The 24747-nt window shown below is 47.1% G+C and overlaps 1 protein-coding gene across 3 annotated transcripts in view; it reads left to right on the top strand.

Moving 5' to 3' along the window:
• LOC311105115 (protocadherin alpha-C2-like) overlaps nucleotides 1-24747 on the top strand; it is a gene marked incomplete at its 5' end in the record, with an annotated part of 179915 nt that overhangs the window by 150024 nt on the left and 5144 nt on the right. For 2 of the 3 annotated variants that reach the window (XM_084147139.1, XM_084147137.1), the window contains 2 exons: nucleotides 5881-5939; nucleotides 12216-12304. In XM_084147139.1, the coding sequence (XP_084003265.1) occupies nucleotides 5881-5939; nucleotides 12216-12304 (148 nt within the window). Of the gene's footprint in view, nucleotides 1-5868; nucleotides 5940-12215; nucleotides 12305-24747 lie in introns of all 3 variants that reach the window. The other variant, XM_084147138.1, reaches the window with a different exon arrangement.

Genomic DNA, 24747 nt, shown 5'->3' with positions numbered 1-24747 from the left:
GCTGACATGCAAAACATTTTTGGACTGTATCATCAGTGGACTAATGAAGAAAATACCAAACGTTTTTGAGTGGATTGTACCTTTAAGCAGCGCTCTTTTTTTATCTGATTTTTAAAATAATTTTTGGCAGATTTCGACATTGCATAAATCATTTACACTGAGTGTTTTACATTTTAGTCATTTAGCAGACACTCTTACATATCTTTTTTTTCTCAATTTTTTTTTCCTCATACTGGCCCCCCGTGGGAATCGAACCCACAACCCTGCCGTTGCAAGCACCATGCTCTACCAACTGAGCTACACAGGGCCCATGACATAGACTGACCAGGTGAATCCAGATGAAAGCTATGATCCCTTATTGATGTCACCTGTTCAATCTACTTCAATCAGTGTAGATGAAGGGGAGGAGACAGGTTAAAGAAGGATTTTCATGTCTTGAGACATGGATTGTGTATGTGTGCCATTCAGAGGGTGAATGGGCAAGACAAAATATTTAAGTGCCTTTGAACGAGGTATGGTAGTAGGTTCCAGGCGCACCGGTTTGAGTGTGTCAAGAACTGCAACACTGCTGTTTTTTTCACGCAAAAGAATTTCTCATGTGTATCAAAAATGGTCCACCACCCAAAGGACATCCAGCCAACTTGACACAACTGTGGGAAGCATTGGAGTCAACATGGGCCAGAATCCCTGTAGAATGCTTTCGACCCCTTTTGACACCAATGAATTGAGGCTGTCCTGAGGGCAAAAGGGGGTGCAACTCAATATTAGGAAGGTGTTCCTAATGTTTTGTACACTCTCTGTATGTATATATATATATATATATCACTCTTCTGTCAACGGCCTTGAAAACTAAAGACCTGGAAATCGCAGTGCCACTCCTAGGTCTTCTTTCCATCCTTTGTTTCTTTGTGTTAGAAGTCTGGTACTGTTACCAGCACAGACTGCATTGTGTTGCAGTAGCAAAGGTGTTTTGCATTTGCAATGCTCTTTCGTGAGCTCAGTCTGTACATACATGCAGTTTCGTACAATACGTTCTCTAATTTCTCGAGCACTTTATGGATGTGTTTAGATTTGAGGTGTGAGTGTGCACACATGTTCAGAGCTTCTTTGTGGGAGCTGTGTGTTTGTGTGGGAGGGTAGGCTCTCAGCTCTATATGTGTGTGTGTGTGTGTGTGTGTGTGTGTGTGTGTGTGTGTGTGTGTGTGTGTGTGGCGCTTGGAGCCTCTTTAGAGAGCTGGTGTTTGTTTCTGTTGAGTCAGGGTATCAGAGGTTTATGCGCCTCGCTTCTCTGCAGTCGTTTAAAGAGCTGTCATCAAAATGCATTTCATCATGGATATTCAGGGTAAACATCTCTCTCTCTCTCCATTTCCTACTCCCTCCCCCACTCCTTTGTGAACTCTACTGCTGGATCCATTAGAACCAGGCTCAACAGAGAACACCTACATATCTTGGTTATGTTCTTGATTGAAATGTTGAGGGTTAGTGTGTAAAGGGTTAGTGTGATTGGTCTAGTATGACCTCAGCCAGTCAATATGATTGGTCCACTAGTTCTGGTCCAATGGGCACAGACTTGTCTGGTGTGGTTGTCTCTGGACAGAGAGATAGTCTGGGCATTAGTGTTGTTCTGTCCAGCTTAAAGAGTCATGGGTCCTACTGCATTAAAATCCCCCACAGGTCAGTCGCGCTCAGGGCACGAAACGATTGCCTTGGAGTTTGGTTTGGTGGGCTAGAGATGGGATGAGAGGCAAACAGACAGACTCTGAGCTGGATTAAAGAGGCATCTTCAGTTCAGTGGGTTTTCTCATTTGTTTGCCATCATGTGAGAAGCAGGGAAAACCAGATCAAAACCATTAGTATGTTTCTGGTGGCTTTATGTCATTAATGGAGTGGTTCATTCTTACTGACAGGTGTGAAGTGGAAACTGGTGACTTGACTGGCTCACTGTTTCTAGGGAACATTTTTGACTGCAGTGTTGTCATAGAAGACTACAAAAAAAAATGGACAGTAGGGACACAGCTAATGTTAAATTCAGACAACATTTTAAAGTCTTTCAGTCAGAAGTAGCTGGATGGTGTCCTGACCAATATTGTTAACCCCTGCATAGGTATGGGTGGTCTGAGCAAAGAAAATAAAAGTGATTGAAGAACAAAAGAGGAGGGAGATGAAAAGGGAGAAATACAGCAATGTTCAGGTAATTGCTCCTCTATCCCCTGGCGTTTTCCTCATTAAATGCCATTCATGTTTGTTCTTGCTGTGTAATTAACTGGCAGCGACGTGTTTCTCGATACCACAGCGGGATTGGTCGGTTCGGTTCGGACGAGGCCGGGGGAAGCGAGGTCATTGGACGAGGCTTTCGATGGCGGAGGTGCGAGCGCTGTATCCATGCAAGGGGCTTCTACTCGGAGAGAGAGAGAGAGAGAGAGAGAGAGGGACAGAGGGAGAGCGAGAAAGAGAGGGAGAGAGAGACAGAAAGGGAGAGAGAGAAAGGGGCGAGGAGATAGAGGCCAAATCAAACCCAGGGTCTTGTTAAGTCCCTCATTTGTGTCCACACAGCTAGGCAGGGAGGGAGTACATCTCTCTCTCTCTCTCTCTCTCTCTCTCTCTCTCTCTCTCTCTCTCTCTCTCTCTCTCTCTCTCTCTCTCTCTCTCTCTCTCTCTCTCTTCTCTCATTCCATTTATCTTGCTCTCTCTCACTTACCAAATTTCATTTACAATATCAGCTCCATTATCACCCTACGACCTGTGAGTATTTGCTTTCACTGGGCAGTGCTAATATACTCCAAGCCCATATGTGTGTGTGTGTGTGTGTGTGTGTGTACGTGTGTGTGTGTCCTGCTGTGGGAGTGCATCAGACTGTGAACGTGTTTAGGGTCCAGATGCTCTTCTCTAACCTGCAGTGTTAGTGTGTGTCTGTTCTCATTTACATATACAGACACCATAAGGACGGCCAGACCACTCCCCCATCGGCCATTCTTGTACAACAGGGCAAATGCTTAATGATGGCGTTTTTATTTCTTAACAATCTCCCCTCTCTTTAACTCTCTTATTTATGAACGTTAGTGTGGACTGTGAAGTCAGTCTCTCACTGTATGTGTCATAGGCGGTTGGAGTGTTGAAATATGCCTTTGAATATTGTAGGTGTGAAGTCTATCTCCATCCTCATTGTGCTAACATAGTCTATTTTATCCTTGGATTTGCAAGACCAGTATAGAGTTTATCACTCCTCCATAACGTGTACTTCTTTGTGGATTTGATGCAACACAAATACAAATATGGTTTCTCAGAATATTTGAGGTAAAATGTGTTCCTGTTCCTGTGTAGATGAGTGTGTCTGTGTGTGTAGCTGTCTGTGTGTGTAGCTGTGGAGTGTTGAGCGGTTTGTTTCCCTGTGGATGTGGATAATGTGATGGGCTGTCTGAATGACTCCTGGAGGGATACCAGGCCTTTCTCTAGGCCCACATATTGGATTTAGCGGTGATGAATGTGCTGTGTGGAGAGACTACGGTCGATTCTCCATCACCAGGAAGTTAACATCGGTCGTGTGGACAGCACAGGAAATGGGTCAACACTGTGGAGAAGGTAGAGGTTGTTCCTATTATTTGTCCTGGAACAGAGATGTTTTGACTCTGTAATGGTAAAAGTTTGAAATAGGAAATGGGTAATCTGATCCTAGGTATGTGGTCATAGGGGAAGCTCATACAGTCACTAGCTGATGTTTATGGCATAATTTTAGTTAGCTGGATCTCTGACTTACTCCATGCCAGATAGAGGAGCAATTCCATCCTTTAGTCAAATATTTTGTTGAATTTCTAGTACATGGAAACTCTGGAAAGGTGTCCATTCAAATTATTGCTTTATGACGCATACATTTTTTCATTTACCTTTTAGGGTAAAATGGTGGCGTGGTGGCTAGTTCCCCAGGTGTTGGCTGGTATTCACAGTTCACCTGATGATGTCACTACACTATAATGTGATTTGCCTGCAGACAGAGGTTATGGCCCTTTCATGTTCCTCTCTCACGGTTCTGTTGTGATGGTGAAGTCACATATATTCTCTGTCCAGGTGCAGGCCTGAGGGGGTTAAACTGATATCGCCTCTCCCTCCCCTCCCCCTCGCCTCCCCCATCACCTCCCCCTCGCCTCTCCTCCTCCACCTGTGACCTTGAAGGAGGTGGGGGGGGGGGGGGGGGGGATCCATGTGGTTACCATGGTGAGGTCTGTCCGACCAGCTCAGGCTGATACTGTGACAGTGACACTCAAGGTTTAGATCAGAGGAGAGAAGGAAACGAAAGAGAGAGCGAAGGAGCGAGAAGGAGAGAGAACAGAGAAGGTGCAAGAAGGAGAGAGAAGGAGAGAGAAGGAGGGAGAACAAAGAAGGTGAGAGAAGGAGAGAGAAGGAGAGAGAAGGAGAGAGAAGGAGAGAGAATGAGAGAGAACAGAGAAGGTGAGAGAGGAGAGAGAAGGAGAGAGAACAGAGAAGGTGAGAGAAGGAGAGAGAAGGAGAGAGATGAGAAGGTGAGAGAGGAGAGAGAAGGAGAGAGAACAGAGAAGGTGAGAGAAGGAGAGAGAAGGAGAGAGAACAGAGAAGGTGAGAGAAGGCGAGAGAATGAGAGAGAACAGAGAAGGTGCGAGAAGGAGAGAGAACAGAGAAGGTGAGAGAAGGAGAGAGAAGGAGAGAGAAGGAGAGAGAAGGAGAGAGAACAGAGAAGGTGAGAGAAGGAGAGAGAACATAGAAGGTGAGAGAAGGAGCGAGAAGGAGAGAGAAGGAGAGAGAACAAGAAGGTGAGAGAAGGACAGAGAAGGAGAGAGAAGGAGAGAGAACAGAGAAGGTGAGAGAAGGAGAGAGAAGGAGAGAGAAAGAGAGAGAAGGAGAGAGAACAGAGAAGGTGAAAGAAGGAGAGAGAACATAAAAGGTGATTGAAGGAGCGAGAAGGAGAGAGAAGGAGAGAGAACAGAGAAGGTGAGAGAAGGACAGAGAAGGAGAGAGAAGGAGAGAGAACAGAGAAGGAGAGAGAAGGAGAGAGAACAGAGAAGGAGCGAGAAGGAGAGAGAACAGAGAAGGTGAGAGAAGGAGAGAGAAGGAGCGAGAAGGAGAGAGAAGAGAGAAGGTGAGAGAAGGAGAGAGGTGAGAGAAGGAGAAAGAAGGAGAGAGAAGGAGAGAGAAGGAGAGAGAAGGAGAGAGAAGGTGAGAGAAGGAGGGAGAAGGAGAGAGGAGAGAGAGAAGGAGAGAGAAGGTGAAACAAGGAGAGAGGAGAGAGAGAAGGAGAGAGAAGGTGAGACAAGGAGAGAGAAGGAGAGAGAGCTGAACCAAGCCAAGTACAAGAGAAGTCGGAAAGAAATTAGTAAATTAGTAAAAAGGAGATTTAGAGTGAAAGAGCAATAGAGAGAGAGAGAGAGAGAGAGAGAGAGAGCACTGCAGCCCTGATGGAGTCCATCAACACAAACAGCCCATGTGAGAATTCCACTGGGTCTCCATGGTAATGGAGCGTACCACCTGAAGCTGAGATGTTTGACCCAGGGCAGGAGTGGCCTGAGGGGCTGTGGCAGAGAGGCAGGGTCACTGGACCAGTCTGGTGTGGGCACTCTGTGAACAGGCTTTTCTCTTGAAGTCATCACTCTCACAGAGGACTGGGAGGGAGGAGGAGGGGAGGAAAGGAGGAGGAGGGAGGAGGAGGGAGGAGGAGGGGAGCAGGGAGCTCCAGCGCAACTCATAATTCATTTCTCTCCACAGGCAGAGGCAAGCTGTCGCTGCTATGATGTGCGTGCGCACACACTTGTGGCTCACGCTATGACTTATTAATGAGAAGATATTGGGTTTTACCTGTGTGATCTCTTGCAGTACTTAAGACTCAATCCCTTTCTCTCGCTCTCTCTCTTGCAGCCCAAGGTGCCCAATTCAGACTGGCGTTACTCTGCCTCACTTAGGACTGGGATGCAGAGGTAAGCACATATAACCGTTTACCATTCCTCAATAAGTATACACTGTCCATAAGAATGATCATTCATAATTCATCAGTATTCCATTCCTCGTAATCCCTCATAAATCAAAACTACTCTACCCATTCCCCTTCACCAAAGGTACCACTCATAATGCTGCTTGTTTAAAATGGTACCAAATCCCATTGAACTACAGAAGAATTTCCTTCTCAGCCAATACATTACAATTAAACCAGATATATATCCATTTTACAGTCTTCTATCAGCTTGGCCATTAGACAGTGGTAGACAGACAGAGAGCGAGGGGTGATCAGAGGGTCAGTGAAAGACAGAAGAGGGGATGGAGAGGGGGATGAAAGGGAAAGGCAGTCAGGTGGAAATATGGCCTGTCAGGACATTGGGAATGCACAATGCAACGCAGGGATCACATTACCATGAGCCATTGGGCCACTAGCTGCTCTGGGATGGTCTGAGCCTGACCCAAACGAGGAGCATGCTAATGAGAGGGAGGGACCAAGTTAACAAGCACAGCCAGCCATAAGGAGACGGGCGAACCACATCGCCCACTGCACTGCGCCCGGGCCATCTCATAGCACACACACACACACACAGACTGCAGTGCCGATCTCATGAACGGAGGATGACTGGCGGACCAGTCCCTCTGTCGGGAAAAAACAGAAGTAGGTCATCTGCCACCGCCCTTCACAAACACACACAAAAGTCTGTCCCTCCGGCCATGGCGGACAGCATTGTGAAAATGATGAGGGACATGAGAGATGACAGAACTGATGGCGCTTTCACTGCTCCCTGTAAACAACGTCTGTCTGTCTGTCTGTCTGTCTGTCTGTCCTACTGTCTGGTCGGAGACATGCTGCTTTATCAGGGTAAGCTAGTGCTGAGCGATTAACCAAAGTTTATTTTCCCCCCGATTATTAAACAGCTAACTAACCGACTTCGGTTCAATTACTTGAATTCCATTTAGTTGTAGTTTTTTTTTGTGAGCTCAACGCACTGTTTCTCTAGAGAGAAATCCTATTAAGCAGAGAGACATCAAATCAAGAAGGAACTGCGGGACGCTGTAGGGAGTTTTCAATAGGCAAACATTCTACCTAGTTCAGCGCAGAAAACGTGGTAATTAACTACAATGACCAGAATCCTTTGCGCCTATTCTTCCCTGCACTGCACACAGACCGCATGAGAGAGGAATGTACACAACACAGGGACTACTAGAGGGATAGAGACCGTTTGTGAGGTAGCTCTACCCAGTTGATAGTTGTAGCAGTCTTGAAAGTATGCCTTATCTACTTAGAAGAACTACTAAAATTGTGATTTCGTCAGACAGCTCTGCAGCATGGGCAGGTTTGGCAACCCAATGATCACGGGCTATCCTTTTCGCTAGCCAAGGGGAGCTTGGCTCGTTGGGGAGCACAGAGATAATGTTAGATGGTTGTCTGGCTGCTACGGCCTTAGCTGAGATGATGACTTTAAGAAATGAAATAATAAAGTCATATAAAATAATAATATACACAACTGAAATATTTTGTTTAAGGAAAGTAATGTGAATAAATGATGGTTAATAAGCGATAAGCAGTAATGGGCAGTCACTACCATCATGGGACTTTTATTAATTGCTTTATTCTGTGTTAGAGACAATGGAATGTTTTCAATGTTTTGGCAATTGAACGTTCTCAATATTTGGGTTTGGAATTTCAATTAAAAAGCTCTAAAATAATTTCAAGGTCATATTTCATAATGCAATTAATGTAAATCGAAAACCGCAATAAATGTTTACAAACCGAAGCGAAACCGAAGCGAAACCGACTAGGGTCAGCACTAGGGTCAGCACTAGGGTCAGCACTAGGGTCAGCACTATTTGTCTATGTTTTATGAGTTATCATTTAATGTTGTATGTCTCCGTCTACAGTATATGTCTCATGCTACGAGTACATTAGAGTGTGTGTTTGTGTGTCAGATTAATACGAGTGTCACATCTGGTACACAGATTCCCTCGTAATTACTGCAGGGTTTAATGAGAGTTAATGTGCTTTAGCAAATCATTCTAATACATTGAATTTCTCGTTACTTTAGCATGGAGCCCTACTTCATCCATTCATCCCTCCCTCCCTCCCTCCCTCCCTCCCTCCCTCCCTCCCTCCCTCCCTCCCTCCCTCCTCTCTATCCCCTCCTCCGTCCTCCTCTCTTCCCCTCCGTCCCTCCTCCTCTCTCTTCCCTCCTCCTCTCTCTCCTCCTCCGTCCCTCCTCCTCTCTCTCCCCTCCTCCTCTCTCTCCTCCTCCGTCCCTCCTCCTCTCTCTTCCCTCCTCCTCTCTCTCCTCCTCCTTCCCTCCTCCTCTCTCTCCCCTCCTCCTCTCTCTCCTCCTCCGTCCCTCCTCCTCTCTCTCCCCTCCTTCCCTCCTCCTCCTCTCTTCCTCTCCCTCCCCCAATCTGAGCTGTTGATGTATCTATTTATACTCTAGTCTAATGAGATTACAGTTTGCTTGAAACATTGAGAGATTTGAATGTATACCCCAAACACCATATGAACTTGTGTAATGATTTTGACCTAGTTAGTTTTACAGCCCTACATCTATCTCACTGTAATTATGAACCATGCTATTTAGAGGCTAGTGTGTCTATATGGGTTCATTTTTTTTTTGAGGGAAAAAAGTATTTGATCCCCTGCTGATTTTGTACGTTTGCTCACTGACAAAGAAATGATCAGTTTATAATTTTAATGGTAGGTTAATTTGAACAGTGAGAGACAGAATAACAACAAAAAAATCCAGAAAAACGCATGTCAAAAATGTTATAAATTGATTTGCAGTTTAATGAGGGAAATAAGTATTTGACCCCTCTGCAAAACATTACTTAGTACTTGGTGGCAAAACCCTTGTTGGCAATCACAGAGGTCAGACGTATCTTGTAGTTGGCCAACAGGTTTGCACACATCTTAGGAGGGATTTTGTCCCACTCCTCTTTGCAGATCTTCTCCAAGTCATTAAGGTTTTGAGGCTGACGTTTGGCAACTCGAACCTTCAGCTCCCTCCACAGATTTTCTATGGGATTAAGGTCTGGAGACTGGCTAGGCCACTCCAGGACCTTAATGTGCTTCTTCTTGAGCCACTCCTTTGTTGCCTTGGCTGTGTGTTTTGGGTCATTGTCATGCTGGAATACCCATCCACGACCCATTTTCAATGCCCTGGTTGAGGGTAGGAGGTTCTCACCCAAGATTTGACAGTACAGCCCCGGTCATCGTCCCTTTGATGCGGTGAAGTTGTCCTGTCCCCTTAGCAGAAAAACACCCCCAAAGCATAATGTTTCTACCTCCATGTTTGACGGTGGGGATGGTGTTCTTGGGGTCATAGGCAGCATTCCTCCTCCTCCAAACACGGCGAGTTGAGTTGATGCCAAAGAGCTCCATTTTGGTCTCATCTGACCACAACACTTTCACCCAGTTCTCCTCTGAATCATTCAGATGTTCATTGGCAAACTTCAGACGGGCATGTATATGTGCTTTCTTGAGCAGGGGGACCTTGCGGGCGCTGCAGGATTTCAGTCCTTCACGGCGTAGTGTGTTACCAATTGTTTTCTTGGTGACTATGGTCCCAGCTGCCTTGAGATCATTGACAAGATCCTCCCATGTAGTTTTTGGCTGATTCCTCACCGTTCTCATGAGCATTGCAACTCCACGAGGTGAGATCTTGCATGGAGCCCCAGGCCGAGGGAGATTGACAGATATTTTGTGTTTCTTCCATTTGCGAATGACATCCTTGGAGAGCTCTTTGGTCTTGGCCATGGTGGAGAGTTTTGAATCTGATTGATTGATTGCTTCTGTGGACAGGTGTCTTTTATACAGGTAACAAGCTGAGATTAGCCACTGGTCCTTTGTAGCTCAGCTGGTAGAGCACGGCGCTTTTAACACCAAGGTAGTGGGTTCGATCCCCGGGACCACCCATACACACAAAAAAAATAATAATTATGCACGCATGACTGTAAGTCGCTTTGGATAAAAGCGTCTGCTAAATGGCATATTATTATTATTATTAGGAGCACTCACTTTAAGAGTGTGTTCCTAATCTCAGCTCGTTACCTGTATAAAAGACACCTGGGAGCCAGAAATCTTTCTGATTGAGAGGGGGTAAAATACTTATTTCCCTCATTAAAATGCAAATCAATTTATAACATTTTTGACATGCGTTTTTCTGGATTTTTTTGTTGTTATTCTGTCTCTCACTGTTCAAATAAACCTACCATTAAAATTATAGACTGATCATTTCTTTGTCAGTGGGCAAACTTACAAAATCAGCAGGGGATCAAATACTTTTTTCCCTCACTGTAAGTATGAAAGGCAAAGAGACTGGGATCAACCTTCAGGCTCGTAGACAGACAGACAGAGAGACAGACTGCCTTTCAGAAAGACAAAGAGACATTTAGATGGACACAAGGAGAAAGTGAGACAATGTGAGAGAGAAACAGATACAGCCATTAGCTGGGGGAACATGTTTTCGGTCCCGGGTTCCCCATTAATAATTGACTCCAGCTCTACACAGCACTCTACACAAAATGGCCACCCTACCAAATCTCTATTAATCTCCTTACACCACTACACAATGACAGGAGGACCTTTAAACACACACACACACACACACACACACACATTTCAAGATAGCTAGAGGAGTGAAAAATTGCATAGCAAGAAAGAGAGGGAGAGGGGGAAGGGACAAATGAATAAAGAGAGAATGGGGGGAGGGAGAGTGAGGGAATCAGATAGGAAGAGAGTGAGGAGAGGATGGGGACCGAGCTGTGATTGCCTGACCTTGGACGTATAAATGCGCGCACGGACACACATGCACACGCACACGTGCGCGCACAGACGGCCAGACATGTGTAGAGCATTGAGAAGAAGTGCAACTAAAATGGTGGCTGTCCTGCTGCCTCCTACCACAATGTTTCCCTTCCTTCTCTCTCTCTTACTTCATATGTTCAACTATTATATATTTACAATACTTTAATTTACCTCATGGAGAACACGTCCTTGTAGCTGAACATTGACATTTCCGGTATAGAGGCAGGTGAAAACGTAGAGCATTGTCATATGGGCTCTGGTAGTCAATAACATATTGGAGTGTGTGTCTGTGTGAGAGAAAAATACAATGACAGAGACAGTGAAAGAGACAGGCAGAGCGACTATTGCTGAAGTGGCCAATGGTTTCTTATCACCGGACCTCAGTGAGACTAAATGAGACCCAGTTTTCCAGGCAGGCACTAAGGGGAGGAGAGGAGAGGGGGATCAAACATGGAAGAATAGCAGCACAGGGGGATTGAGAGAGGGAGAGCACCGCCTTAAAACCACATGCACAGGTTTCTATCTTTATCAGGAGATGTTCTGAAACCTGGTTCCATTCTCTATCTGCTAACACAATAAAGAGAAAGCCTAGATAGAGAGTGTCTCTAATCCTCAGTTAAAACCCTGCTCCACATCTCACTATTCCAAAAGGTGCTGCGCTTGATGGATAAACGATACTGTAACACGCAGGTTGTTTCAAAAGCGACATGAAATGTACCTGAACCTTTGCATAATTAAACTCTGTAGTCATGTTTTGAAGTTTGAATAGAGGACATTGGATTTAGTGGAAAATAATCCCTTACATTTTAATATGGTGGAGGTCTGTGTGTTTAAGGTTCCGTATTTGCTGTGTTGTGGCGGCACCCTGTCTATTTTTTTAACACACCGCAGAGATCAGTACGTTTTAGTGGGAGGGGTGCTGAAATCCCTGGGGTGGGCGTGATTAATCCTAATCCAGGGGCCTGTTTGAGTTCCTAAAATGGAATTGGCTGACCTCCTCCTGAGACCCCCACTACTGACTGTATATACACACACACACACACACACACACACACACACACACACACACACACACACACACACACACACACACACACACACACACACACACACACACACACACACACACACACACACACACACACACACACACACACACACACACACCCTGTGGTTCCCTGCCATGGTTTAATTTAGTAATGCTCTGTATTATAGGAAAAATGCAGAGTGAGAGAGGATTGGGTCCACAGAAGCTTATAGCTGCTGCCGCTATAATATTACGTTCACCCAGAAAATGTGTGATTTGTTTGAGAGTGAAACGGTGTGTTTGTGTGTATGTACTAGAGAAACCCTCTCAATGTATACCATCAGACTGTGTGTGTGTTATATTTCTATCCAGTGTGTAACCTCAGGGTGTGTGTGTGTGTTGTTCCAGCTCAGTGCACATGGAGGAGTCGTCGGTGATGCAGGGAGCCCAGGGGGTTCTGGTCCAGAACTGGCCGACCGTGTCTAGCGCCGCCGGAGGTAAGAGCCAGGCCACAACCCACTCTGACCCTGACCAACCCAGACCAAAGCAGAAGCAACCAGACTAAGACCAACCCAGACTAACGAATCCTGACCAACCCAGAACAATCCAGACTGATCCAAGCAAACCTTTACTGACTTTGACTGACACAGTTTAACCCAGACCAACTATAACACAACTTGACTCTTCTGCTCACCGCCCCTTATCCACTCCGAGAGGAAATGACACGCGTTCTGCGGGCGGAGATTGCTATCTAAGAGCGAGAGAGAGAGAGAGAGAGAGAGAGAGAGAGAGAGAGAGAGAGAGAGAGAGCGAGAGCGAGAGCGAGAGCGAGAGAGAGAGAGAGAGAGAGAGAGAGAGAGAGAGAGAGAGAGAGAGAGAGAGAGAGAGAGAGAGAGAGAGAGAGAGAGAGAGAGAGAGAGAGAGAGAGAGAGAGAGAGAGAGAGAGAGAGAGAGAGAGAGAGAGAGAGAGAGAGAGAGAGAGAGAGAGAGAGAGAGTGTTACAAACCTGGACTGTCACACAACAGTGACAAACCTGTTAGTTTACACGAGACACACTACTGCCTGGCATACCGCTGTAACCAGGCATTTCAGCTATACAACAACGAAAGGCATCTGTTAGGGAAGAAAATACATTTTTGAGGACAGCGAAAAGGACCAGGAAAAAAGGTTTCTGAGGTTAAACGTGTAGCAGAATGGCACTGTCATGGTCCAGGGCAGTGAGGCTGCACTCAGCTCTTTTATGCAGGACTTCCCCACCCTAAGGAAGATAGCAGAAACCAAAAAGGACAAGGACAGCACCCCGACCTCTCCCCTCACCTCAGGCACTCCAACAGCAGGAGCCCAGGCCCAGGCCCACACAACAGGTCTGTCCTCCCCCCTGCCTGCCTACGACCACCAGAGCCAAGACCACACTACCATCAGCCTGCTGAGAGACAGGCCGGCTCTGTTAGAGGTATGGGATACTGAGCTAAAGGAGCAGCCCCCCAGCTACACCACCTCCAGCCCAGACACATAGCTTCTACAGGACTAGATCAACCAGTGCAGGACCCAGCTGAAGAACTCTGTCCAGGAGCTGAGAGAGACTTACCACAGCGCTTGAGGAGGTAAAGCCCCCCCCCCCCCCCCCACAAGAGAGTAGGCAGCCTGGTCAACAGAGAGGAGCAGGGGAGAGTAGGCAGCCTGGTCAACAGAGAGGAGCAGGGGAGAGCAGGCAGCCTGGTCAACAGAGAGGAGCAGGGGAGAGTAGGCAGCCTGGTCAACAGAGAGGAGCAGGGGAGAGTAGGCAGCCTGGTCAACAGAGAGGAGCAGGGGAGAGTAGGCAGCCTGGTCAACAGAGAGGAGCAGGGGAGAGTAGGCAGCCTGGTCAACAGAGAGGAGCAGGGGAGAGTAGGCAGTCTGGTCAACAGAGAGGAGCAGGGGAGAGTAGGCAGCCTGGTCAACAGAGAGGAGCAGGGGAGAGTAGGCAGCCTGGTCAACAGAGAGGAGCAGGGGAGAGCAGGCAGCCTGGTCAGTAGATAGGAGCAAGGGAAGAGTAGGCAGTCTGGTCAACAGAGTGGGGCTGAGTCCTTACCCAACTCCCGCATCACCATCTCCACTCTGCTGCCCTGCAGAGACTTTCATCCATACCATCCAGAAAGTCAGTGCTGACATCACCAGAGGGCATGCCCTGCTCCCGAATGTGCAAGTTGCTCACACCCAACAATCAGACAAGAGCACTTGGCACAACCACTTCCACCTGAGGAAGCAGACAATGGGAATGTTTGCCAAGATTCTAAAGGACGTGACACTTGGTAGACAAACACCCCACGCCACACTGGACAGAGGACCACCCAGAGACCCCTACCAGACCACTGCACTCCCAAGGAGCCCCAGGCCCCATCAACGCCCCACCAGACCCAGCACACCCCACAGGCCCTACCCACCAACAGACCCAGCACCTGTGCATGTGGTAACAGACCGAACAGGCAGCCCCCCGGCCCAGACCTCCACGGGGCCCAACAGCAGGACCAGCGCAGCTACGCGGAGGCCTTCAGAGGACAGAAGAACTCTGTAGGATTGATAAAATAGCTCCTCCAGTTCATCTGCACTAAACAAACAGACACACACAGCTATTGCACTAAAGGTTTACTTGTTCGATGAACAGGAAGACAAAATAAAAAGAAATGTTTTCTGTTATCCTTTTTGTTTATCTCACTCTTAAAGGACAACTATATATTGGTTTTTGTTTCATTAGTCTATTGTTGATATACAGTACCAGTCAAAAGTTTGGACACGCCTACTCATTCCAGGTTTTTTTTTTTTTTTTTTTTTTACAATTTTCTACATTGTAGAATAATAGTGAAGACATCAAAACTATGAAATAACACATATGGACTCATGTAGTAACCAAAAAAGTGTTAAACAAATCAAAATATATTTTATATTAGAGATTCTTCAAATAACCACCCTTTGCCTTGATGACAGCTTTGCACACTCTTGGCAGTGCTAACTGGCCATAAATCGACAGTACACCATGACAAAGTATTTGACCATGGTTACTGATCAAAACCTTAGAAAAACCTTGACAAAGTACAGGCTCGGTGAGCACAGCCTTGCCATTGAGAAGGGTAGACACAGGAAAACCTGGCTCCCTGTAGAGGAAAGGCTGTGCAACCACTGCACCACAGCAGAACCTGAGACAGAGCTGCATTTCCTGACAAAATGTAAAAAATATAAAACAATTAGAGTGTGTAATTTCCCCAAATTTGAAACTCTTATTCAAGGTTTCAAAGATCTCTCTGATGAGAATAGGCTACCCGTCCTGTTGGGGGAGGACGCAGAGAGCTGTGGGTTGGCAGAGCACTACATTGCTGCCTGCCATAAGATGTCTGACAGACCTCTATGACATTGTTATTGTCCATTGTATGGTTATTTTGACCCTTGATTATTGTTGGTACTGTTGTCCCGTTGACAATCTTGATTATTATTATTATTTTAAATATGTTAATATTGTAAATTAATCACTTTATTTTCAAAGTATGCTTTGGCAATAGGTACATTGTTACGTCATGCCAATAAAGCAATTTAGAAAGAGAGAGACAGAGAGAGATGTCCAGAGTTAATAGTATAGAAAACCTTTACAGAGGCTAAGAGATTCTGAGCCTCAGAGACATCATCACAGAGACACATTAAACTCTCTCTCTCTCTCTCTCTCTCTCTCTCTCTCTCTCTCTCTCTCTCTCTCTCTCTCTCTCTCTCTCTCTCTCTCTCTCTCTCTCTATCTCTCTCTCACACACACTCTTCCTTCATATTATTGGCCCAATGTGATGCAGTGTAAACTTGTCTTTTTGCCAAAACCGCATTCATCCACCACCATCTCGTAACCCCGTTGACTGTTCTTGTCACTGCTTTAATTCGTGGAGGACGAGACAGGTCATGGCTTCCTGCTCTAAGCTGCTCTCTACCTCATTAGCATACTCATTATGACTGCGGAAGCAGCATTAACATCTGACTCAAGGTCAGTACCTTCCGGAAAAGACGTGTGTTTGGGTGGAGAGGAACTCGGCTAGAATGTGTTATGTAGCAGAAAGCCAAGGAGGAGGGAGGGAGGGAGAGAAGAGATAGAAAGTGGAGGGTAAAGAGAGGAGTAGAAGAGGTATAGATTGTGGAGGACAGAGAGCCGGAGAAAGAGAGGGAAAGAGATGGATGGACACAGGAAGAGAGGGATGACAGTGCAATAACTGAGTAGATTGTGATCTCTCTGAAAGGTGATTTGTTGAAATTAATGATGTAGAGAATGAGCTGGCTCTCTGTCCGTTATAGACGGGGCTGGACTACCTGACTAACTGCCCCCCCCCCCCCCCCCCCCCCAACACACACACACACACACACACACTACCCCACTCTACAATTGATTTCATGCCCAGGTTGAGCAGTTGCAGCCTGGAGCAGGGGGTGGTGAGTGGAGGGAGACTGAAGGGGTTGAGCTGCCTGTCTTCATGGGTACTGTCTGCTGAAGTTGACTAAGGGGTTGGGAGTAAGGAATGGGATTGGTTTGAATGGGGGGAGGGAGTTAAAATAATGAGATGGGTACTAAATTGAGCAGTGCCATCTGTGGGCATAAGGATTTGGAGACGATGGGGATGGAGTCAAACAAATAGTTATGGGACATTTTAGGGTGGAGAGTGCTTTGATTTACCAAACTCAAAATGTGAGAAAGTTGTAACAGTGAGAATGTAGTGGAGGATGTAGATGGAATTGACCAGTCAGCTGCTATTATGACACTCATTGAATGAGCCATCTGCTGGTCTAATAAAATAATAATAATAATAATAATATGCCATTTAGCAGACGCTTTTATCCAAAGCGACTTACAGTCATGCGTGCATCCATTTTTTTGTGTATGGGTGGTCCCGGGGATCGAACCCACTACCTTGGCGTTACAAGCGCCGTGCTCTACCAGCTGAGCTACAGAGGACCACATGACTGTAATGATAACCAGATCAGTCAGTCAGTCGTTGCTTTTCTGCTTTCTGCAGGTTTGGACCTGAAGTAACTCTAATATATTGCTGCAGTGTGAGACGAGAGGTTAGTGTTGTTCAGAGTGTCGTTTTTTCCTGGGAGTGTTAGAACTGCAGGGTAAGTTTGTGTCTGACAGTCTATTTTTGCCTGTTGGATGAAGAGCCACAGCAAAACACTACGTCCGTCTCATCCCCCGGGGTGCTTTGGTGTGTTTGTGTGTGAGTGTGCGTATGTGTTCTCACATATGTGAGTACTTATGTGTATGTATTTTTATGTATGAAAGAGAGATTGTGTGTGCGTTAGTGTGTGTTGGCTCACTGCTTTGTGTGCAGCTCCTGGTGTGACAGATGGAGCCCAGATTAACAGACTCACATGAATGAAATCAGGGTTCTGCCTGCTGCCTAACTCTCCCTCGCTCCTCTCCTCCCTCTTTCCCTCCATCCCTCCATTTCAGGGCTCTGTCTCTGAAGCAGAGGCACGCATGGGGGTTCACAGAGGGCTGTGCAGGATCTGAACGATCCCCTGGGAGAAAGAGACAGAGAAGAGATGCAGAGGGGAAAATGTAGAGCCAGCGAGGGAAGAGAAGGAGAGGAGAGATGGAGATGGAGAGCAGTGAGAGGTCAGAGAAGGAAGGGAGAAAAGGAGGGAGGAGATAGAGGGAGGGACTGGGAGAGAGGGGGAGATTGTGACAATGATTTTAAAAAAGAGACAGAGGCAGAGATTGAAAAGGAGAGAACGAGAGAGAGCGGGAGAGAGAGAGAATGAGAGAGGGAGGGAGAGAGGGAGTGGGTACGAGGCTGCTGTTGCTAGGGGAGAGTGGTTGGACTCGTAGAGCGAGAGGGCTTGCGGCATTATTCTACATCAGCATCAGTACTGTCACTGTGACGCCCAAGTCCTACCGCTTCACTGGAGGATGCAGTTTCCACGGCAACCATTCATAGCCCTGAACTGAGTGTCGAGAGAGAAGGAGAGATACTGTAGATAGAGAGAGCAAAGAGAGGGTTTTGGGAGAGAGAGATGGAGGGAGGGGGAGGGAGAGAGGGGGAGAGTGATGGAGGGAGGGAAAGAGAGATGGAGGGAGAGCGATATGGAGGGAGGAGAGAGGGAGGGAGGGAGAGAGAAATGGAGGGAGGGAGAGAGAATGGAGGGAGTGAGGGAGGGAGGGATGGAGAGAGACGGAGCGGGAGGGAGGGAGGGAAAGAGAGATGGAGGGAGAGAGATATGGAGGGAGGAGAGAGGGAGGGAGGGAGAGAGAAATGGAGGGAGGGAGAGAGAAATGGAGGGAGTGAGGGAGGGATGGAGAGAAATGGAGAGGGAGGGAGGGAGGGATATGGAGGGAGGGAGAGAGAGAGGGAGGGAGAGGGATATGGAGGGAGTGAGAGAGATATGAAGGGTGGGAGAGAGAAATGGAGGGAGGGAGAGAGACATGGAGGGTGGAAGAGACATATGATGGGTGGGAGAGAGAAATGGAGGAAGGGAGAGAGATATGAAGGGTGGGAGAAGGACATGGAGGGAGGGAGAGAGAGATATGGAGGGAGGGAGGGAGAGAGAAATGGAGGGAGGGAGAGAGATATGAAGGGTGGGAGAAGGACATGGAGGGAGGGAGGGAGAGAGAAATGGAGGGAGGGAGAGAAAATTGAAGCCTGTGTGTAAAGAGAGAAATAGGGAGGTGGCTGCTGGTTAAAAACAAAACTATGAGGGAGAGAATAAAGACGAGAGGAAAGGAGGGAGACGTATTTGGAGGGAGGGAGAGGTTGTGTTAGCTAGAAATGTTCTGAGAAGGGCATGGCGAGGGTAAAAAAGGAGAGGGAAGGAGAGGGAGAAGGAGAGAGGGAGAAGGAGAGAGGGAGTGAGGGAGAAGGAGAGAGGGAGACTGACCTACATACAGAGGGCTGTGCTGTACTGCAGAGGTGGAGGCAGGTTTAGTGCAGGTCTTTCTGCATTACTGCTGTATCTGATGACATACACACACACACACACACACACACACACACACACACACACACACAGCCTGATTTGATGAGGGGGGACAGGAGTCAACAACAGCTTGCACCTGTCGAGGCTAAACAGAGGATAAAGGATGAGGGTGGAGGGAAAGAGAGGGGGAGGAAGTTGATAGAGGGGGAGAAAGGGGGAGAGAGGGGGAGGAAGGTAATAGAGGGAGAGAGGGGGAGGAGGGGGAGAGAGGGGAGAAGGGGGAGAGAGGGGGAGAAAGGTGATAGAGGGGGAGGAAGGGGGACATAGGGGAGGAAGGGGAGAGAGGGGGAGGAAGGGGGAGAGAGGGCACTGCTGGGTTAGATTGGAGGAGGGTGCCGACGTAGAATTCACATTTTATGAATGCAGAGATGAATGGTTGACAATGCAGCTTTCAGCTGCTCAGTCAGAGGCTCCTTAGTGGTAGTATTGTTCTGTGGGCAGTTGTGTTGGATAGAACTCTCTGGAACCTGCCTGGGGCAGACGGCCAACTCAGGAGGGGAAGACTAAGCTGTTCCTTTCTCCTCTTCCAAAAATGCCTCCATCCCTTTTCTTTTCTCCTTTCTCCTCACCCCCTCTGTTTCCATCCATCTGACTTCTGTCTATCTCACCCCCTCTGTTTCCGTCCATCTGACTTCTATCTCACCCCCTCTGTTTTCATCCATCTGACTTCTATCTCACCCCCTCTGTTTCCATCCATCTGACTTCTGTCTATCTCACCCCCTCTGTTTCCATCCATCTGAATTCTATCTCACCCCCTCTGTTTCCGTCCATCTGAATTCTATCTCACCCCCTCTGTTTCCATCCATCTGAATTCTATCTCACCCCCTCTGTTTCCATCCATCTGACTTCTATCTCACCCCCTCTGTTTCCATCCATCTGACTTCTATCTCACCCCCTCTGTTTCCGTCCATCTGACTTCTATCTCACCCCCTCTGTTTCCATCCATCTGAATTCTATCTCACCCCCTCTGTTTCCGTCCATCTGACTTCTGTCTATCTCACCCCCTCTGTTTCCATCCATCTGAATTCTATATCACCCCCTCTGTTTCCATCCATCTGACTTCTATCTCACCCCCTCTGTTTCCATCCATCTGACTTCTGTCTATCTCACCCCTCTGTTTCCGTCCATCTGAATTCTATCTCACCCCCTCTGTTTCCATCCATCTGAATTCTATCTCACCCCCTCTGTTTCCGTCCATCTGAATTCTATCTCACCCCCTCTGTTTCCATCCATCTGAATTCTATCTCACCCCCTCTGTTTCCATCCATCTGACTTCTATCTCACCCCCTCTGTTTCCATCCATCTGACTTCTGTCTATCTCACCCCTCTGTTTCCGTCCATCTGAATTCTATCTCACCCCCTCTGTTTCCATCCATCTGAATTCTATCTCACCCCCTCTGTTTCCGTCCATCTGAATTCTATCTCACCCCCTCTGTTTCCATCCATCTGAATTCTATCTCACCCCCTCTGTTTCCATCCATCTGACTTCTATCTCACCCCCTCTGTTTCCATCCATCTGACTTCTATCTCACCCCCTCTGTTTCCATCCATTTGACTTCTGTCTATCTCACCCCCTCTGTTTCCGTCCATCTGACTTCTGTCTATCTCACCCCCTCTGTTTCCATCCATCTGAATTCTATCTCACCCCCTCTGTTTCCATCCATCTGACTTCTATCTCACCCCCTCTGTTTCCGTCCATCTGACTTCTATCTCACCCCCTCTGTTTCCATCCATCTGACTTCTATCTCAGCCCCTCTGTTTCCATCCATCTGAATTCTATCTCACCCCCTCTGTTTCCATCCATCTGACTTCTATCTCACCCCCTCTGTTTCCATCCATCTGAATTCTATCTCACCCCCTCTGTTTCCATCCATCTGACTTCTATCTCACCCCCTCTGTTTCCGTCCATCTGAATTCTATCTCACCCCCTCTCTTTCCGTCCATCTGACTTCTGTCTATCTCACCCCCTCTGTTTCATCCATCTGACTTCTGTCTATCCTACCCCCTCTGTTTCCATCCATCTGACTTCTGTCTATCTCAACCCCTCTGTTTCCATCCATCTGACTTCTATCTCACCCCCTCTGTTTCCGTCCATCTGACTTCTGTCTATCTCACCCCCTCTGTTTCCATCCATCTGACTTCTATCTCACCCCCTCTGTTTCCGTCCATCTGAATTCTATCTCACCCCCTCTGTTTCCGTCCATCTGACTTCTGTCTATCTCACCCCCTCTGTTTCCATCCATCTGACTTCTATCTCACCCCCTCTGTTTCCGTCCATCTGACTTCAGTCTATCTCACCCCCTCTGTTTCCATCCATCTGACTTCTGTCTATCTCACCCCCTCTGTTTCCATCCATCTGACTTCTGTCTATCTCACCCCCTCTGTTTCTGTCCATCTGACTTCTGTCTATCTCACCCCCTCTGTTTCCATCCATCTGACTTCTATCTCACCCCCTCTGTTTCCGTCCATCTGACTTTTATCTCACCCCCTCTGTTTCCATCCATCTGACTTCTATCTATCTCACCCCCTCTGTTTCCGTCCATCTGAATTATATCTCACCCCCTCTGTTTCCGTCCATCTGACTTCTGTCTATCTCACCCCCTCTGTTTTCATCCATCTGACTTCTGTCTATCTCACCCCCTCTGTTTCCATCCATCTGACTTCTGTCTATCTCTGTCTGTCTTACTTTTTGCTTTCATTTCTGCTCCTCACCATTTCATTATCTGTCTCATTCTCCCTCCCTCCCTCCCTCCCTCCCTCCCTCCCTCCCTCCCTCCCTCCCTCCCTCCCTCCCTCTCCCCCTCCCTCCCTCCCTCCCTCCCTCCCCCTCGCTCCCTCTCCCTCCCTCCCCCTCTCTGAGAATAAATCTGCTATTTAGTCACTATTAATGACTCTAACATCCTCATTAGAGCACTACTCTCATTTAGAGGAGCACACACACACACACACACACACAAACACACACACAAATGTATGCACTCACTAACTGTAAGTCGCTTTGGATAAGAGCGTCTGCTAAATGATTAAAATGTAAATGTAAAATGTACACACACACACACACACACACACACACACTTGGTAGTGACTCGTCCTCCTGTTGAAGACTGTCTCTTGGGAAAGCTTGTCTCCACCATCTGTCACATGATCCATCTGGACATCACACTTCAAGGTGCGCACACACACACACACACACACATACACACACACACATACCCCCCCACACACACACACACACACATACACACACAGAGCACACACACACACACACAGAGCACATACATAGCACAGGTGTTTTGATAGAGAAGGGTGTGGTCCCAGCACAGAGAGCTTTCTATCATAACAAGTATCCTCCAGCACTGCAGTGCCTCTCTCTCTAAAAAATCTGCACCTTCAGAATTTTTAGTATACGTTTTTCTGCCTTTCTGGGAGAATCATATTTCATACCCGCATCCCTGCACTTCCTCTCTACCCTCTTCTCCTCCTCCTCCCCTCGTTATGTAACGCTGCACTGCGCTCCACTGCGCTTCTGCCCAAGTGGCCAATGGATCGTGGGGCGAGACGAGGGGATGAATAAAGTAGACGTGGCAAAATGGAGCTCCTGGATGATTTAAGTCACTGTGAAAACCTTGAGCAGCAGAGAGAAGAGGGGAGACATTAACAAACCATGAGAGAGAGTGAGAGAGAGGGAGAGTTAGGCTACATTAGAGGAGTGTATTGCTTTGTATATCTGCTTCTGAGAGAGAAAAAATCCATGTTTATGTAGAAGTTATGAAATGCTTGGAGTGTGAGAGTGTCGGGCTATGATTTTGATCTTTGTTAAAGACAGAGGCAGAGGAAGAGACTGAGAAATGCAGAAATGCAACAGAGAGAGAGACACTGATACAGAGAGGGTGTTAGGCTGTGATTATCTCAGTATAAAACTAATCATTCCCATCACTAACGTGCCTCTTAGTGGTCAGTGATGGACAAGCGGTTTAATTTCCAATCACAATAATGTTTCCATAAAGTGATAGGCATAATTAATGCTCTATCAGTAACTGGAAGGGACGGGTGTTTGCTGGACCAGGTTTCGCGCTAGATTAGACGAAAGGTCAGAAGAAATTAGAGAGACAGAGAAGGAAGGAGGGAGCGAGGAGGAAGGGAGGGAGGGAGAATCAGAGAGAAGTTTTGCACTGCAACAGCCATCGACAAATCAGATAGTCGCTGTGGCCACGTGTGGATCTGTGCTGGGCGAGGCATGTGCCTTTGTTGCCGTCCTGATCAGGAAGAGAGAGGAAGAGAGGGAGGGAAGGAGGTATAAAGTGATGGGTAGAGGGGAGGGAGGGAAAATAATCAGATGTTGGAACACAGTCAGATGTTCCCTTCCTGTTTGATTGTTATGGCTGAATCTAATCTAATTGAGGCGTGAGGGCAGTGAGCAAAATAGATAGAAAGATATAGACAAGCAAGTAATGTAGCATTAATGGATTCAGAGCGGAGGGAGGAGAGGTGGCTAGATTCATTTGGACCAGGATTTTGACATGCCGACATGCAGTCAGACCCAGTCATGGGGCTTTTGGTTTTGGATATTTTTTGGATATGTCAGAGACGATTATAAGGCTATTCTACCAAGCCGTAACGTCTGCTTTCTCTCACAGTGACTCATCACTCTCTGGGATCCTCTATGTTTGCATCACGGGTGTCTCATCATCTGCCTGTATCAAGGCTCAGGATAAGACCCAGATGCAGACAGTTCGAATAGCAAAACTTTTATTTACAAAAACAGGAGGCAGGCAAACGACAGGTCAAGGGCAGGCAGAGGTCAGTAATCCAGAGCAACGTCCGAAAGGTACAGAAACGGCAGGCAGGCTCAGGGTCGGGGCAGGCAGAGGTCGGTAATCCAGAACAGTGTCACAAGGTACAGAACGGCAGGCAGGCTCAAGGGTCAGGATAGGCAGAATGGTCAAAACCGGAAAACAGGGACTAAAGGGAAAAACAGGAGTACGGGGAAACCACGGGTAACCTTGACAAGACGAACTGGCAACAGACAAACAGAAAACACTGGTATAAATACACAGGGGATAATGGGAACAAATGGGAGACACCTGGTGGGGGGTGGAGACAAGCACAAGACAGGTGAAACCGATCAGGGTGTGACAGCCTGAGCCGTTTTAGATAGGAAATTACTCAGGGGCAGGAAAGCTGAGGCATTTTAAATACACTGCCACTTTCTAGGATCGCTGTCTTTCCTTTCCTCTTCTCATTCCTCCTTTCACTTATTGTTTTCCCTTTTAAAGAGCAGAATCTGATCACAATGTTGGCTTGGAGTCAGATAAGGGCATTAAGCCGAGGTTGATACAGAGAGGGAGAGTGGGATCTCTCACAGCAAATTAATCTCACTTTCTCACTATCTCCGAGTCTTGGGGAGGGAGGGAGAGAGAGAGAGTAAATACAACCCATATTTATTTTGATTTATTTTCCCTTTTGCACTTTAACTATTTGCACATAATATGACATTTGAAATGTCTTTATTCTTTTGGCATTTTTGTGAGTGTAATATTTACTGTTCAATTTGTATTGTATATTTCACTTTTGTTTACTATCTACTTCACTTGCTTTGGCAATGTAAACATACGTTTCCCATGCCAATAAAGCCCTTAAATTGAGAGAGAGAGAGAGAGAGAGAGAGAGAGAGTCTGTCTCTCTCTCTCTCTTTCTCTCTCTCTCTCTCTCTCTCTATCTCTCTCTCTCTCCTACTCCTGTCCTCATCCTCTGTCTGTCTGTCTGACTGTGTCCATTCATAGGTCTCACAGCTCTGATGTCACAATCAGTGGAGGTCAGATAGCACTCCTGGCTTGAATAGGAAGTGAGAAGTAGGACTATTTGACTGCTGGAAATATCGTGTCTGTGTCTGTCAGCCGGTCTGTGCTATGTGCCCTCTCACGGACAAGACAAGGCAAAATGGCCGGTAGTATTGAGGATA

The sequence above is a fragment of the Coregonus lavaretus genome (genome assembly GCF_964263955.1).
Source record: "Coregonus lavaretus genome assembly, chromosome: 29".
Lineage (NCBI taxonomy): Eukaryota > Metazoa > Chordata > Actinopteri > Salmoniformes > Salmonidae > Coregonus > Coregonus lavaretus.
This window is presented reverse-complemented; position numbering and strand designations above follow the sequence as displayed.